Source organism: Pithys albifrons, chromosome 4 (genome assembly GCF_047495875.1).
Source record: "Pithys albifrons albifrons isolate INPA30051 chromosome 4, PitAlb_v1, whole genome shotgun sequence".
NCBI classification, from domain to species: Eukaryota; Metazoa; Chordata; class Aves; order Passeriformes; family Thamnophilidae; genus Pithys; species Pithys albifrons.
The window spans coordinates 19,595,360-19,612,888 of record NC_092461.1 but is presented as its reverse complement, the minus strand read 5'-3'; the positions used below and the strand labels follow the sequence as shown (position 1 = coordinate 19,612,888).

The 17,529-nt window shown below is 38.8% G+C and overlaps 1 protein-coding gene across 6 annotated transcripts in view; it reads left to right on the top strand.

The window, feature by feature from the left end:
• Nucleotides 1-17,254, top strand: part of FHOD3 (formin homology 2 domain containing 3) — a 390,828-nt gene extending 373,574 nt beyond the window's left edge. For 5 of the 6 annotated variants that reach the window (XM_071553603.1, XM_071553605.1, XM_071553602.1 and 2 more), the window contains one exon: nt 11,410-17,254. In XM_071553603.1, coding sequence (XP_071409704.1) covers nt 11,410-11,492 — 83 coding nt within the window. In that variant the 3' untranslated portion in view covers nt 11,493-17,254. The remainder of the gene's footprint in view (nt 1-11,409) is intronic. The other variant, XM_071553604.1, reaches the window with a different exon arrangement.
• The last annotated feature ends 275 nt before the right edge of the window (nt 17,255-17,529 follow it).

Below are 17,529 nucleotides of genomic sequence, written 5' to 3'. Positions count from 1 at the left end.
TACTAAGCAAGTTTGCTGATGACAGTAAACTGGGAGGAGCTGCTGACTCCCTCAAGGGCAGAGAGGCCCCACAGAGAGACCTCAGCAAATTAGAGAGAGGAGCAATCATCAACCATATGAAGTTTAACAAGGGCAAGTGCCAGATTCTGCACTTGGGACAGGGCAATGCTGGTCGTGTGTATAGACTAAAGGATGAGAGGCTGAAGCGCAGTGCCATGGAAGGGGACTGGAGGGTCCCAGTAATCAGCAAGTTGAATATGAGTCTGCAGTGCCCTGGCAGCCAGGAGGGCCAACCATGTCCTGGGGGGCATCACGCACAGCATCACCAGCCCCTGAGGGAGGGGATTGTCCCTCTGCTCTGCACTGGGACAGGTTCGCCTTGAGTATTGTGTGCAGTTTGGGGCACCACAATATAAGAAAGATTTAAAGCTATTAGAGAGTGTCCAAAGGAGGGTCACAAGGATGGTGAGGGATCTGGAGGGGAAGCTGTATGAGGAGTGACTGAGATCACTTGGTTGTTCAGCCTGGAGAAGGGGAGACTGTGGGGAGACCTCACTGCAGTCTTTGACATTCTCCCTGGGGGAAGTGGGGGGGCAGATACCAAGCTCTTCACTCTGGTGACCAGTGACGAGACTCAAGGGAACAGCATGAAACTGAGTCAGGGGAGGTTTAAGTTGGATATCAGGAAAAAAACATTTTCCCCCAGAGGGTGGTTGGGCACTGGAACAGGCTCCCCAGGGAAGTGGTCTCAGCACCAAGTCTGCATGAGTTTAAGAAGCATTTGGACAAGGCTCTCAGGCACATGGTGTGATGCTTGGGGTTGTCCTGTGCGGGGCTAAGGGTTGGACTCAGTGGTCCTGATGGGTCCCTTCCAACTCAGGATATTCTGTGATCCTGTGCAAATAGGAGGATAACACTGTTTTTGTATTTGTCCTGGCTGTTTATTTAAATATTCATCCCTTAGAAAATCAGTCTTCTCAGGTGTAGACTCTTGCTGTGGTGCCATCTCTATGTTGGTCTCATTGAACTAGATGAGTCTGTCTCAGGGGAATGATACAATTCTTGTGAGTCAGCATCATGAAAAATCATACTTCAGTTAAATAAACATGAATAAGCACATGGAAGGTATTTGCAATAATTTTGGCATATGCAAAGCAACACTTGTGAGTGTTGAGCCAAACAGGCTTATATTCTGACCTCTCTGAATGGCCATGGCAGGGGGCTGAAAAAGGACCAAAGGAAAGTCCTAAGGATTCGTTATGTGGTTCAAGTTCTGATTAAACCACGCAATAGTAAAACCAGACCAACTGACGAGTAATTACCTAAAGGCTAAAACACGAATCTACAAGTATTTTCTTCCTTTATGAATTGTTAATATTAGCAACATTCATGCTTGAAAATGTGTCTTCTGGCTCCCTAAAGTCAAGGTAGTGGTGAAAGAGTGGGGATCCCAACTTAGGCTTGCTAACAAGCATGTAACTGCATCAAAAAAGAATTCTTTGAAGATAGCTTGACTATGCAGTGCTGTTTGCATCTAGATTTTCATCTGATCCTGAATGGTAAACTATAATGTAGGACCCAAGTGTGACTGATCTTGGACGGTGAGTAGCACAGTGATGGTTTTATTGGATCCTGCTGAAGACACTGCATGGGAAGGTTGCTGAGATGCTTGTTTTCCACACGTTGTTTTATCTCAGAGTGTCTGTGTATGTGTGCACTCTTCTTTCTCTTACATTTTATTAGAATTGAAAATCTGCTTTAGATTTGAGTTAGAGAAATGGGTTTGGAACAGATAATATTTGAATCACAATTTAATCTAATATTCCAATGAGATAACTTGATCAAACTTACTTGTGATGTTTCAAAAAGAGAAGACATGATAATGCCTTGTTCTTTTATCTGGCTTTGAAATCATGTGTTATCCTAATAATATACCCCATGACAAATCCTTGAGATATGGAAACATCTCATAAGGATTTATTGATTTATTTGTATAATAACTTGCAGGGAGTAAAAAATTCTTACAGTCATTATGCAGAAACAGATCTGAGGCACCACCCAAGGAATCTCATGTCAGACTCACACGACTGGACTATGAAGGAGATAGGAATTGAGTCAAGTTTATCTGAATCTTAGACAAATAAACTCTGGGTCACTGGATTAAATTTAACTTAAGAACATCCAAGGTCGGGTATTTCATACTAAATTCCACCTTCAGTAAATGTGAAATAAGAATCAGCATGCTGTCATCAGGCGCCAAAACATGGGAAAGAGCTCTGCCAAAGGACCAGGCATGGAGACCAGCTTTAGGCAAGTTATGGTAACATATGCAGTGCTGATTTGGAATAAACGTGCATATTAGCAAACAAAATATGATATGGGAGACTACTGGAATCCAAAGGTGTGGGTTTTTTGTTGAGCATTCATAGGGTGCTTTGTTTAAGTCTATCTTCTTATTTTCTTTGTTTTTTTCATTATTTTTCATTTCTCTGTCTCTCCACTTACTTTTTCTGGCTTTGAAAAGATACAGAAGTGCCAAAATACCAGGAGGGAGACTGTTCTGGTATTTATAGCCTGACTAAAAGCAGGAGTTAATGGAAATTATAGTTCTAAAAAATGAAAACTTTACAAAAAAGAGTCTATATAAAATACTTTAAAAGCAAGAAAATTCACTTAGAATTTGCAATTAATTATTTAGGATTTGAGTAGCTGGATCCTATCAGGAGTTAGAGGAGGGGACAGAGTAATCTAGTTAGTGCATATTTAGGAATCATTCTTTGTATTTAGAAAAAGTTAGTGTATCACTGATGATATTCAGCATCAAAGTCTGTTTGTTCTTACACAAAGTACTAAGCCTTCAGAAGGTCAATACCCAGTTAATAAAAATGTAATTATTGAATGAAGACAGAATGTGAGACAAAACATGGCATCTGGAAGTTTATCTCCAATAGATACCAGGATAGCTGGTGTCCTGGATGCCTTAAAAGTAATGTATTTTTTCTTTCTTAGGATACCAAGATCTTTGCAAAAATGGGAGGACTAAACTGCATGATCTAAAATAAATAAAAAAACAAACAATAAATTTAAATTATTAGTAAAAGTAATGAATAAATAATAAATACAGTTAACCACAGTAAGCTGTAGAAGTTGATATTCCTGGTCATGGTGAAGTCTGTGTAGTCCCCTGTCTTATCTGTGCCTGCGACGAACACCAACAGCTGTAGGAGAATGAATAGGAGAGCTAGAATCATAGACACATAGAATCACTGACCTTGGAAAAGACCTCCAAGTTCATTAAGTCCAACCTTTGACCTAATATTGCCCTACCAGCCATTATGTTGCATAACCATTAGCCATTAATTGCTTAACCCAAAGCACTCGTCATGAGTTTTACAGCTGTAAATCAGTGTATTTATTTAAAGCATGAGCTTGGTTCCATATATTCAGTTTTGTCCATTGTAATTGGTGACATATTGACATATATAATTGTGATTGTTGATATTAATACCATTTCTAAGTTGGCACACATTTATTTATGAGAGTTCAGTTTCTGCTTTACTGTGTGTATTCTGAGGAGGGGTTATAGCTTTCTATTAAGATATCTGATCTTGACAGATAGGGATAGACATTCTAATTTTTGAGTGTTCAAATCTGTAGTACCTATATATTTTATTGGCAGTCTCCATGAGTTTCAAACTGTATCTTTCATACCTCAGGGTTTGTTCAAGTGTGTTTGCCTGGTCCTAGCACTGTAAGGAAAACTTCCAATCATTCTGTACAGTTCTACACCACGTAGCCTTCAAAACAATAAGTTTTTTTAAAAGCTAGTTTAAAAGTCTAGTTAAAAAATTGCTTGTAAAAGAGGCTTATATTCATTTTCCAGTTTATTTTAGAGGAATCTATGAGTCATTTCTAGAATGAGTTTTATTCTGATAGAAGTTATTTCTTTTGGGGCTCATACCTTCAAACTTACTGATTGAAACAGGCCTTTTTTTTTTTTAATAAGTACAGTCAGTTGTAAAATTAACCCAGCCTGTACCAATAAGTGCATTCCTTAAGTTTACACTGGATTCCAGTACCATATTAGAGATACTGTGGATTTTAGTATTTGCTCAAAATTGAGCTATACTGTTTTAATACAGCAACTTTAAAAAGGGTGAGCAGTCATTGCGTTTATCTGGGACGTCAGAATTAAATATGCAATGTTTACAAAAAATACGTATCTTTTATCCCTGTTCATTTTAGTTCACAGGGAGAGGATAGAGATGAACATTACACAGACATTGACATGTACATGTGTGTTATATTACCCAAGCACACAGGATATGATTGAGGAATGAAAACTGCTGCTATAATGGGTAGTCCTAGTGATTTTAGATTGACTGTCACACCATGAGACTGTCCTGGTGAGGTCTGTTCCCAGCAGGATTTGACAGCACAGGCAGACCATTCTCACTTCTTGTCCATGTTTCCAACACTGGGAGAACAAAATGCAGCTTCCCATGGGCTTCTAGACAGGAACTTATAAGTCATGTCAGTATTATATGCAGAAAATAAAGCTGTTCATGTTCCCAGGTCACAGAATATTGGCACTGACATTGTCTATATAAATGCTTCTGTTATGGTACAGAGTTTTGTTACTTCTTCAACTGTAGTTCTGTAGAAAAATCTAACTTTACTTCATTTGTTTGCATCTTAAGAGACATACAAATTGTTATTTTCACTTTTGTCAGTTTGCCATTCACTACATCAAGTGAATTCATCTATGTTACATTCTGTTTTCATTTTAATTGACATATTTTAAAGGTAAAGGCTTTTGAATTCTTGACACAGGATTGCACATTGTTAGCCCAAAGTTGATAGGATATGTATTTTGTTTGCTTTCTTTCTGTGTAAAGTGACTTTCAAGTTTATCTCCAGTCAGAAATTTACTTCTTATTTAAATCATCCTTTCATAGTGAAAGATGATGATTTTCAGCAGTAGAGTAAGAAGTCAGTGTCCCTGAGTTGCTGTCTGACAAAATCGCAGAGTTCTTGTGCAAAGCACTTCATCTGAGAACAAGAAAAGGCAGAGAAGTCCAAGGAGGCTTTTCAAGCTGCCATGCAAAAGAAGAGCGGCAACAAAGCCGAAAGCCTGTGTGGTTTTCAGGAAGGGAATGGAGCTGCCATATCTGCCAAAGAGAGCCCTCTGCTGCCAGCAAGGAGATTAGCTGGGATGGCAGGATTTGCTTGGACGCGAGTGTGAGAAGAGTTTGGGGAGAAGTCTTTCTTAGAGGATGAACAGAAATGTTTCACACAAAGCTACTTTGCTTTTACATTGCCCCAGCACTACATCCAAGAAATAATATATGTTATATGTATATTTATGGCTTTCTTTAGGCAGAATAACACCACCTGATTAATGTAATTACAAGATTGTTTTGATCATAGTTATTTTTATCTGATGGGTTTTTAGAGATGATGCCTTTTACTGTTTTAGTCCCCAGCATGTATTCCTAAGGGGGATAATTAATTTGCATTCCACGGAGCCAGGGTGGTCAAACCTGGTCACACTCCTGTGCCAACTCACTCTTCAAGAGAGTTCATAAGCCTGATCTACCCCTCTAGTGGATCATTTAAAAATTCCAAATGGAATGTGGAGGCTGCAGGCCTGAAACACTTATGTTAGAGGGGTGGGGTTTTTTGGTTTTTTTTTGTTTGTTTGTTTGTTTGTGGGTTTTTTTTGTATCTCGTCTCTTGCCTTTTTCTGACTTGTGTATTGTTAATGTATAGTCTGGTCTTGAAAATAGGATATAGCGCTTACATGCAGACTCAGTTGTTGGTGAGCTTTATACTCTTGATGCTTTATCTATTAATAATGGAATCATTTCTGACTGGTGAAGTTAAGTGGGAGAAATGATGAAAGAGGTGGCAACAGAACTGCTTTTAATAGTAACTCTTTCTAGTGAAATTCACATGAGTTCTGAAAATTGGGAGACTTTTGTCATAGAAGGCTTTCAAGGATGGAGTTAAATCTTCTTTTCTGCTCTACTGTTGGGACTGTGTAAATGATGATCTGTGAAATACATAAAGTTGGAAACTTTAACAGTTTCAGCTACTTGTTAAATATACCTTTGAAAACCCATATGCTCTTCATGCAACCCAGGTTCTCTAAAGCAATGTTGTGTTTTGTTCCTTATGACATAAACCACTAGAGATGAAAACAAGTTAAGCTTTCCTTATGAAGTGCCAGTTTGTCCTTTTCCACTGCTAGACTCCTCTTTATGTCACAGCCACCATAACTTATACCCAGAGGTGGTTGTGAACTACAGAATTTTGTGTTAGGAGACTTGTGGCATCTATGAAGTGTCAACATGACTCAAAGCAAAGCTGCAGGGCAATAGTAATACATAATAATGTGTTGTTTATGTGAGCTTTCTATGTGGCTGACCTAAACAGAGACCACATTTCAGTAGTCAGTACTTCTTCAGAGAAGGGCAAGATATAACCCAAAAATTCACCTACAAATGCCCATCAGAAAATCTGTACACACAACATTTGAGTATTTCTCTTTAACTATTTAGGTCTACTTAGATTAAGCACTGTGTAATTATTATTAATATGTGTAAGTAAACATAACTTACATAGACAGTGGCATGAAAATGTGAAGACTGAAAAGAATTAAAATAAGAAAATACAAGCAAGATTGTCTGGAATGAACTGTTGGGTTGCAAATTTCCATTGCTGGACTCACTGGAGTAAAGTCCAAGAGAATATGTTAAATGCAAATATATGAGAACATAGACTAAGTGTGCAAGCTGGGTGTGGATAGGTAACACAAAACAAAACTGAAATACATTAAATGAAATGAGATGATGGACCTGGCCTGTATTGCCTCATATAATCTGCCTTTCCTGCTGTCTTTGCTGTGTAATTTACAGCCATGTGGAATGTTCTTTGTTCCAAATCAGCAACTAGCAGCTGCATTACCTTTGCAGCTGGAACTGCAAGAGAGTCTTGTGGCTGCCACGTCTTTGCGATAGGAATGACACTCATTCTGTGACTGCTTGAGCAGGAGAATGGTCGTATCTATTCTGCCTTACAAGTGACTCATACAAATGTAAACACACATGCCAAAAACCATTGCAAATGCAGGAATAAATGGTGCCAGGCAGACCGAGCTTTACTGTTTGTTGAGTCTTAAAAGAAAAAAAGATAGGGAGAGAAGAAGTTAGAAATGCTATTTGCTCTTTTAAAACACAATCAAACCCTAAATGATTATATTCTCTAACAAAGCTTTGTTTAGGGAATTACTCTTTTTAAATTTTTTTCTAGTATAGTGTGAGGCAGAGTCAAATTCATTGAGTTCATCATAAGCACATTCTGCCAGGATAGCAAATAAAATTCTGGATTTCATGATTAACAGAGAATATCATATCCTCTGACCCCAGAAAAACAACATTTAGTTTCCTGGTTATGGGATCTCAGCAGGTCTTGCTTGTGACAAGAGTAAAAGTTATTTTCTTTCTAAGTTATGTTTCTTTAGCAAATGTTTTAAAAATTGCTTGAAGAACCTAAAAGGTCATTTGAAAGTCTTATTTTTATTTTCACTGCCTCCAAAATGCATTCCATAACTCAGTTTAATGTGATCTGCAGCAGGCCAAGGGTTTTACAAGCCAAGATATTATGTCTAGTCCAGTTAGAGACATGACGGAGTTCAGTGAGACAGGGAGAGTGAAGATCCAGTTTGAGAAATGTAATTTTGTATCGCCTATAAACATGGAAGGAAAATACCTCCCTGCATTCAGTTTTGATGGCTGAACATGTTCCTGACCTAAGGCAGAGGAACCCTCCCAAGCACTTTACGAGGAAATCGAGAAATGACTGAGGACATCTATTTAACAGAATATTAAGATAATGTTTATCCACCTCCTAGAGTAGTCCCTGCTCCTGTAGATAACTTGGCTTTCTTCTGCCTTCATTATCCACAAGCCTCCATATTCTACAAGCCAGTGCAGAGAATAGTGAGGTTAGTTCTTATGCTACTATAGATGCTACACCTGTCCCTTATACCTTCAGATGAGGCAAAATACTGTAATTTGTACATATTAGAAATAACTTTTATGTGGAGAGACCCTGTATCAGACTGCTTTCATCTACCTAAGTACATAATGCTTCAAACTACAAGTGGATTCATCTGTATCAGACTGACCTGTTGCATTATAGGGACAAGAACTCCCTCATTTGAGCTGTTACCCTTCCAGTTGCCTCTTGATGGTGGACAGCTTTAATCTTGCCAGTAGCAACAGTACTTTGCAGTTTTTGGCCCCACACAGTTTATACAAGTCAGCAGCTGTCAGTTTTTATGGGAGTTACTCGGTCACTGAAAAGATTCTTCACATCTTTGCTTTATATTATTTTCTTGACAGTTTCATTATGACCCCCAAAGTCCTACATTGTTTGGAGCTCTTTTCTCCTAACTGCTGGCCTTAAAACCTTAGGATGCGGGACTACCTTAAATCCAAGTTATCATTCTCTGTATGACCAGAGAGCTAAGTTAGAATGATCAGCTGAGGGATCCCAGCAATTCACTGAGTATTGTCACTCCTACTTTTTTTGCAGTGACACAAGAAGTGTAAGCCTGGAGTTGGACTCTGTTGTGTGAGTCTTACAGCAAATCCAGAACAGGGCAGTTATCCTTGTCACATGCTGCATACAGTATTTGTTTTCTTCAGTCATCAAAAGTCAACACACAAGGAGCTCAGTCTAAGTCTTTAGTATGTTTGATAAGTAGGCACCTGGTTGTTCAGAGATGTCTTGTCTAATGTAAAGAAGACTCCTTGTTTTTCCATGAAGATGTTTTCTACTATGGTATTTTAACTCCTAATTATGATTTCTAAATTGAAATATGTAATTTTCTTCAAAGAGACCTATATGCTTTTGTAAATACATTTGGTTTTTCCTAGTAAATTAGTAATCCTGTAACTTGGGCTGATGAAGGAATTTAAGCAACTGTATTCTGCTTGGTGGAAGTCACAGAGTCATACATTTCCCTTTCAGTTGTTAGACACAGTCTCAGCCCAGTTGTTTGTGCAGTAGCAACTGTACTGACCTAAAGAAGGTTGTTCTAGATTTATCTTGTCATAAATAAGAGTAGAATTTTGCTTAGTCCAGTACATATTCAATATTAATAGAGTACCTCAGTTCCTATGAAATGATTACAAGCAGGAATAACAATTCTTCCTGTCTTAGCAAATAGCTTTGTTTTACAGTGGTTATCATGCTCTGTTTGCAAATGTGAGTGAGTGAGAGAGCTGGTATATGTGTGAGAGCAGTCATGAACATATTTGGTTTGACACTTCTGCACCAGTGTCTAAAATGTGAAATTTGTTCTGCATTTGGTTTTCTAGTTCACTTTTGCACCTGTGGAAAGATGTAAATGTCATCCCGGCAGTGACCCTGTGAAAGTGCAGTCTCTTGTATGCGTATTTTTAACAATGACTCAGCCAAGCTAGCTACAGTCCATGTTTGGCTGCGTGTTTATAGAAGGTATGGCTGTGCAGGCAGCAGGTGAACTGCACAGGGAAATATCTTTTCTTTTAATAGGACAGAAATGTTCTTACTGCAGCTTTCTTGGGTTTGTTCTTGCACTGCTGATGTGCTTCATTTTGATACAGAAAAAAGCATTGGGTGATTCGCTGAGATCTTAAAAGACCCTGAGATCTTAAGACTCAAAGTCACAGATTATGTCTAAAAATTAACATTTGTCACCATGGACATTTGGATGTCAAATTTGAGAAGTCAAAAACGGTGCCAGTTTTGAGGACTGACTCAAAAGTCCTCATAGGGGTATTCTTCACCAAAGAGACCATAGCATTTTTTGAAGTTTCTTTCTCTTCTGGTAGGACTTTTTTGGTCTTTCTTAATCTTATCTTTATCTGTTGCATTTAACCTTGCAGTGCTTTAAGTGTTGTTAAACTTGGAAGATATTGCTGATGAGTATTGTAGGAAAAACTGGGTCTCGTAAAAGGCTGCCATGCAGACTCCTGGTGATGTTTAATAAACATGCAAATAGTGTAGGGGAAAGGAGTGAGCCTTGAAAAAATGTTTTCAACTAAGAGTTTGATATTGGAGGAACTACACACGTGTCATTCTCAGCTCATTTGATTAACCTTGGTAACTGATGAAAGTGATTTGACTATCAAACATATATCACATTCATTCTACCTGCATGGTATTCAACTACAGCATATTCTTCCTTTATCTTATCCCACTGTTTTCTATGCCCCTCCATTCCCTCGTCTCAATCCTGCTCAACCCTTGAATGTGACCACCCAGTTTCAGTTACATGAACTGAAAATCTTGATGAGTTAGTGGTCTTAATTCTATTAAATGATAGTGATGAAAGAAGTCTTTGAACACTATTTGAAAGTGGGTTTTTTTAAGATTAGCTGCCTCTAGACTTCACTATTTTGGGGCTCCAAGTGTATTCTGGTCAACATTTAAGTCAACTGTCTGTGCTTTGCATGCAGCTTAAACTTCTCAATTTTTTATTTTGTAGTTCAGGAACATCAAAGTGTGGAGTGAACATCCCATTTGTGTCTTGAATTAAAGCCCACCTGCCTGAAAATCATAGCATCACTAAAATTAGGAGAACACTGATGCTCAGGGTGTGCAGTCACTCAGTTGCTTGTTTCTGAATAAAGACAATCACAAGTTTTAAAAGTTTTATGTTGGGGCTAGTGTTCAGAAAACGTTGTAGAAAATTAAGGAAAAATATTTTGGCATAGATTTATCATTTAAATTCAGCTCAAATGTTGCAGACTACTAATGGCAAAAATGATGCAAATGGTGCTAGGATGGGGAAATATTACAGAAGAAAGGGGAGCATGTATGAAAACAGTAGTTTTAATCACTGGAATTGATTATAAAATAGTCAATTTTTTAGTCTTTTGCTTTTGGGGGGTTTTTATTACACATTAAAGGGTCTCATAGGATTTAATAGTGTTAACTTCAAAAGAGCCTTATAAAGATTGCAAAGATCTTTTAAAAAATTCCTTATGATACTATAAAATGATACTTCCTATGGACTGAAAATCAACTAATACAATTTCAGAGAAATGCTGTGGTATTTTTCCTTAAATTTTTTGTTGACTAAATGTCAAATGACAAATGTTTTTTTTGCCTGACTGGAGTTGCTGAGTTGCTGATGCTCCCATGAATTTGCCATAGGGCATTACTCAGTGTTTCTGAACTTGAGGCACTGAGTACATAGCAACTTTTGATTTGATTGAGCTTGCATATTAACAGGGTTTTTTGCAGGTAGAAGTCATGTGTAATTATTGATTCTAATAGTTTACATTTTCTTTGTTGTTTTTGTGTTGTGTTTTGTTTTGGTTTTGCCTGCTTTTGGAATTCATGACTACCCAGTGAGAAGGACACTAAAAAGTGGGCTAACACCAGAAGAAGCCAAAGCACTGGGCCTCATCAGCACTTCTGAGATGCAGATTTGATATGCCAGAGGTGGCAACAAGAAGAGCCATTCATCTGAAGCACACAGGCTGACAACCCTTCGGTGTGGCATTGAGCTGCCGGCCTCCTCTGCTGCTTCCAGCATCCTGTCCTCTGTTAGTTCAATTTTACTAAGCAACAAAAAGTGAAGCACCACAGCCAGGGCAGAAGAGGGATGTGCCACAGCTCAGCATGACATCCAGACAGTAACTGAGGAAGCATTTGAGTGCTTGTGGGTGAAAGGATATGGCTTCTTCTTCTTCTTCTCATGGTGTATTGATGTGGATAGGAGGGGGCGCTCTGAGTTACCTGTCATTATGTGAGCTGTGTTTACATTGGCTTTCCTTGTGCCCTGTTTTAGTCATTGTAAATGTATGGCATTTTGTCAATGCAAGGAACAGTCCTTAAAGAGGCAAAATAACTCCTGTTACAGCAGCCCCAATTTTCCTGAAGCAGATCCATTAAACAAAGATGCACAGTCTGCACAACCCTGGCGCTTTTTGGGTTTTTCTATTATTTTGCCACCAAAGAATGTAAAAATGTATGTGTACCTTTGTATATGTACAGAATGAATGTGTGGACATGTGTACGTGTATCTGTGCATATGCAGTCATGGTGTGGAATCATGCTCTTGCTGCAGCTAGCTGGATCATGATTTTCACTGTGGGGCCTTACTGTTCCACCTGGACAGGAGGAAAAGAATGTCTTTTGAGTAGGAACTCAGTGTTGCTCAGTGGAATTCACCCTGTGGGGCAGGAGATAGCCTGCAATACAAGTGGAAAATTTAGGATCCTTAATTCATATGTATTAATACACACTCATACTGTACATAGCAGCATGCACACAGAGGAGAGAATGCCGTTCCTCCCTCTTGTTGAGCTACAGCTGTACTCTGCATTTGTACAGTTTCAGAGAGATCTATGTCAAAAATTTTACTTACTCGATAAATGCATTTGGATGCTAAGATCAAGAAGTTTTGTTCACTTGCCTGTGCCCTTCATGCTGCTTTTCTCTGCTGCAAGATAATGTGGTGGTGATTTTATTTCAAATTAATGAATCTGAATATGAAATAGCCCTTCTAAAAAGCCTGTTGTGTTTTTGCTGTTCTTTATTGGTTTTTTGTGATTATCCTTGATACAAGTGGAGTGAGTACCACAGTAAACAACTCCATTATATTTGTCCTTATCTCACTGTTTTATAACTGACTTTTATAACTGCCCTCAGCATGTTTGAAGAATCTTTAGTCAACTCATCTGCCTTTCAGTGGAGGACATACACAGCAGTGAAGATGAATTGAATGCAGTCAACCCAGACAGTGCTGAAGTCTTTTGAAGAGAACTACAAACAACAATAACAGAAAAGGGAACTTTTCAAGCCAAAGTCTGTATATGGCCAATTGATCCTCAAGGATGCACAAGATTGTGTCTTTCCATTGCCTTAGCCTCTAAAATTAAGGGTGTGTCTACACAGCAGTAGCAGCTGAGGCTTCCTTCAAGCTAGTTGACTGGGGAACTGCAGCAGTTTAGTCATGGTAACAGGGTTTGATTTTGGCTGCAAAACACACTTGGAAAATAGAGTTAAATAGTCTATGCTGGGGACCTAATGCCATGGCTGTGTTGCTGCTGGCACCCAAGCTAGGTCGGGTACTTCACATGGTTCTACTCTGCTCTCATTAAGGGCAGGATAATTGCTGAAGATTGTTCAGGATGGTTGAACCAAACACAATAAACCCATTGCATCTCATTGAGCACAGCATCCAACTGATGAGAGACCCAGGTATCTGACAACACTGCAGTGAGATCTGTGGCTGAACATCATTTCTGTGCTGCCCACCCTCTCGATTGTAGGATTTCATTCTTTATCTGCCAATGCCTTGGATCTTCCATGGAGTAAAAAGTTACTAGTGAGCAAAGGTTCTTAAGGACAGCATTAAGTTTTATGTGGTTTTCCCCTCAATTTGTTAAAAAGCCAATTTTACAAGTAAGCAGAAGGCAGTAGTTGTGTAATTAATAAAATATGTTGTGTATTTGAAAGCCATGGAAAGGAGGAAGCTGATTGGGAAACAGAAGCGGCATGTAACTAATTTCGCTGTAAAATAATGCAAGTCCTATGAGCATCTGGATTTTAAAGTGGATCTTTATGTGCTGCTCACCATTATGGACTTTTAAAATCTCTCTTAAGGATGAAGAACAAAGAAATGAAGGTAATGGGGGTTCGTGGAAGTCTTTGAAGTCTGAAACATGAGGGAGACACCCTGAATGTAATGGTTATGTTGAACTATGCTACTTGCTAAGTGATAAAAGAAGCAAAAATGCAACAAAATGCATTTATGCTGACAGATCCTATATTTGACTGGAGGGAGAAAATCAAACAAGTTTTTAAACCTGAATATTTTAATTAAAATATGCTGAATGTGCAAAATAGGTGGCTGTTGGTGACCACTTGCTAACGGGGAACAAAGTTTTGTGTTGTTTAGACATAGTACAGCATCTGTCTCTGAAACATAACATAGCTGATTAATTACTAATAGTTTGGCATATGTATTTTCCAAGAATTGTGCAAAAATTTTGCCAAACTTTATATGCTCCTTATCAAGAATATTAAATATGGGGAGTCATATGGGTTAGAATAAGTTTGGAAAGAAAAAAAAAGGTGGTTTCTTTTGGATTCTGGATGGAAGTGTCCTACATGTGAAGCATATTCTTCCTTGTCTGTTTTCCCATAAGGTTTGTTTTTCTATTTGTGTTATCTGTAAAACCAATACCAATATTTCTGAAGAATAACTTGGTCTTGTTTATGCAGTAGTGTACAGTCAGATTAATTCCACTGTCCTCAGTGTTTATTGCAACAAGATCATCAGACACAGTGACAATTCATTAACTAGAGAAAATATTTCCATTTCAGTTCCTGATAAAAATGGCCAGCGGCCCTAGTGCTAATCTGTAAGGTGGCAGTATTTCCTCTGGAGTCGGCCAACATGTCCTGACTGTGAGAATAACATTTGTTCCCTTCATCTAACTAGTGGATTCCAGATGAAATGGAGGAATTCATTATATCTGCATTCCTCTCGCTCACTGTCTAATGAGGTTGTAACCTTCAGGTTTCCAGTTGCTGCCTGCCCCTCCATCGTAAGAGCCCACCACAAGGATGTAACACTTGTTTTAAAATGTGTGAGATATTGATTGGTTTGTATCAATTATAAAAATCTTGGATACACTATGTATTAGCACATGTTCCCATTTCTCACTTAAGAGATACATGAAGGCTGTTTTAAACACTTGCAGCCATAATAACTACCTCTCTTCCATTTCCCATAGTACCCGTCAGCTACAAATGTAGTGCCCAGAGTTTGGTATCTCCACCAAGCTCGTAGAGTCACTGCTGGGGTTCATTACAGCACCCACTTGCTGCCAATACCTTGTCTGTCTGTCTGCCACCATAATGCCTTCCTGATCTGGATGCTGAGGTAAACTTTAGCATGGGAAATATCTGCCAAAGGGAAGATATCCTAATTTCCTTTCATCTTGCTTGGTGTTCTAAAGCAGACCGCATACAAATACTTGTATTTCCTCACTCCCAGCTGAGGCATAACATTCAGTAGCAGTTATGTGGCTACAGTGAAGAAACACCCCCAGGAAATGCTTGTGTGCCACAATTGAGAGTGAAAGATCCCTCAAAAATTAAATTCATCACTCCTCACCTTTCAGTCAGGCCAGGCACCAGGCTCATGGATTCCAGATGGTTTATAGCCCCTTGGCTTCTATGTATGACCCTTCTGTTTAATAGATCCTCTGTCTGTAATCCAAAATCAACAAAAAAAATTAGGGTCTTTCTTAGTCTGATAAATACTGGAAGCAGCACCAAAAGCAGTTTTCAAAATGTATTTCTTTTTCTCTTTTGACCCCCTGTTACAGCAACTCTCTGCAGTGATTGACTCTGTCAGCAAAGTAAGGCATCAGTTTGGTAGATAGACAACAAGAGTTTGGCTTTAGCTTAATAGAAAGTCTCGTTTGTGAATATCAAGATAAGAGTTAATGTCCCAGTTTAACAGAAATTTGGAGTCAGAGTCTTGATGTGAGTGACCAGCAAGGGCATCCTGCAAGGTCCTGCAGGACAGCACCTTAAATCCCTGGTGTGCTGTACTATAAATATACTCTGGCCAACAGTAACAAGCAATTGAAACGTAACATTTGAGGACCTCAGCACTTACTGCAACCCCAAGGGACACAGTGCCCTGTAGGTGCAGTAAGTCAGGCACATGCCTTACAGCAGCGTCCCTGGTGATATAACAGCAAGTGGCTGTCCAAAATGCTTTAGAAGCCAGTAGTCTGGATTCAGGTACACTGTGCATTGTGGTTATTTCAATACTTTGATTTCACTGAGATGAAATGGGGACAAAGTGACATCCCACCAGTGTCACATCCTTCATCCTTCCACTGCAACTAATGGGCAGGTGTGCACGTTGCCTACTCCCTGCAACAGGGACAAGGTGTTAGACTGAAGCAGGAGCATATTTCTCTGTCTTTTTCACTCCTATACTCTCACTACACTTTGCAATCCTCTCATTACCTTTGAGGCAGGCTTGTGTGTGTGCCGTGGCAGGGAGCCTGGCCCTGGGACACAGTTGGATGGTGGCTCTGTATTTCCAGCATCAGGATGCAAAAAACTCTTGTCTAAGCTGTTGATGTTTCTTTGCAGGAAAAACTGCCAGGTACTTACAGTCTCTGAAAGAAAATAATCTGAAACATTATTGAAAGTGTTTCGTTGTAGGCAACCATTGAATATCCTTCACAAACACTTGAACAACACATAAGGCCCAACTTCTTCTTCAGCTGGGGCAGCAACTGGCTCAATTGGAATTTCAGATTGATCCCAAGAAGTTCTTAGCAAGCAGTTTAATAGTTACAATAGCAAGTAAATGCAAGGAGTTGCAGAGATGTTGTATAGTTTTATGTTTACGCAAAAAAAAATAATTAAAATTATTTCTAATTAGTCCATTTCACACTGAGTGGCAGATAGAGATATATTTTGTTTAATCACTATCTAATACAGAGGCTTCTGTGAAAGAAAAAGTTTATTTGTAGCATCGGGTGCGTTTCTCCTTTTTAAAGACTGTCTTTGCGCGTACAGTGTCCTTTTTTTGTGAGCTGGGAATTGTAAAAAAATGTAAAGTAGAAAAGGACATGTTTCTTAGACAAAGGAGAAATACTGTAAAATTGTGTAAATGTCACTACTCATGTTTTTTTCATGTTCTGTGTAGCATAGTGTAAAATAGGCTCTCCAGCAGTGTTATTCTGTGAATTGTAATTTAAAAAACAAGCCATGCATGGTCAGAGATATTATCTACAGGTCCTTTTGGTTGAGTTTTTGGTTTTGTTTGTTGTTTTCTCATTTTAGGTGAATTTGTTCTACGTTAAATTTAATTGTCCATGAAACTTCATTTTTGTTTTATTTCATAAAGAACTTGAACTACTCTTTTAAGATTTTATTACACACAAAGCTCATCTAGCATTTGTATTGATCCTACAGAAGCTGTGTCACATTTAGTGTAAACCAGGGGGATTTTCTTTTTATCTGCCTCTTGTCCCCCCACTCTCCCCACTTTACTGTCTGGAAAGATCCAATGACACTTTTTTTTCCTGTGCCATGCAGGGTCAATATGGAAAACTGACCACAGACCTGTGTCCAAAATTTCTTGATATAAGTAGTTAAAAAGCTCACCTCTACAGCATTATGTAAACACATCTTGCAATAAAGCTTTATAAAGCACTGACTGGGATGGTTCTTGTTTTGCTGATGAAGCCAATCGTGGAAGTTTGGGTGGGAAATGCCTGAGAAAGGGGAGGTCATGGGTTGTTTTTCTCATATCCTCTAAATACCTGCAAAGCCATCATGTGGGCATCAAAACAGCAGCCATTAAACACACAGGATACTTTTTGCTGCCATCATCTTGGAGTTGGTTCCTGCCTAAAATACACTCTGTGCACAGAGCACATTGCTTAAAGGTATGGATTTATAGAAGCAGACATTAATAAAATA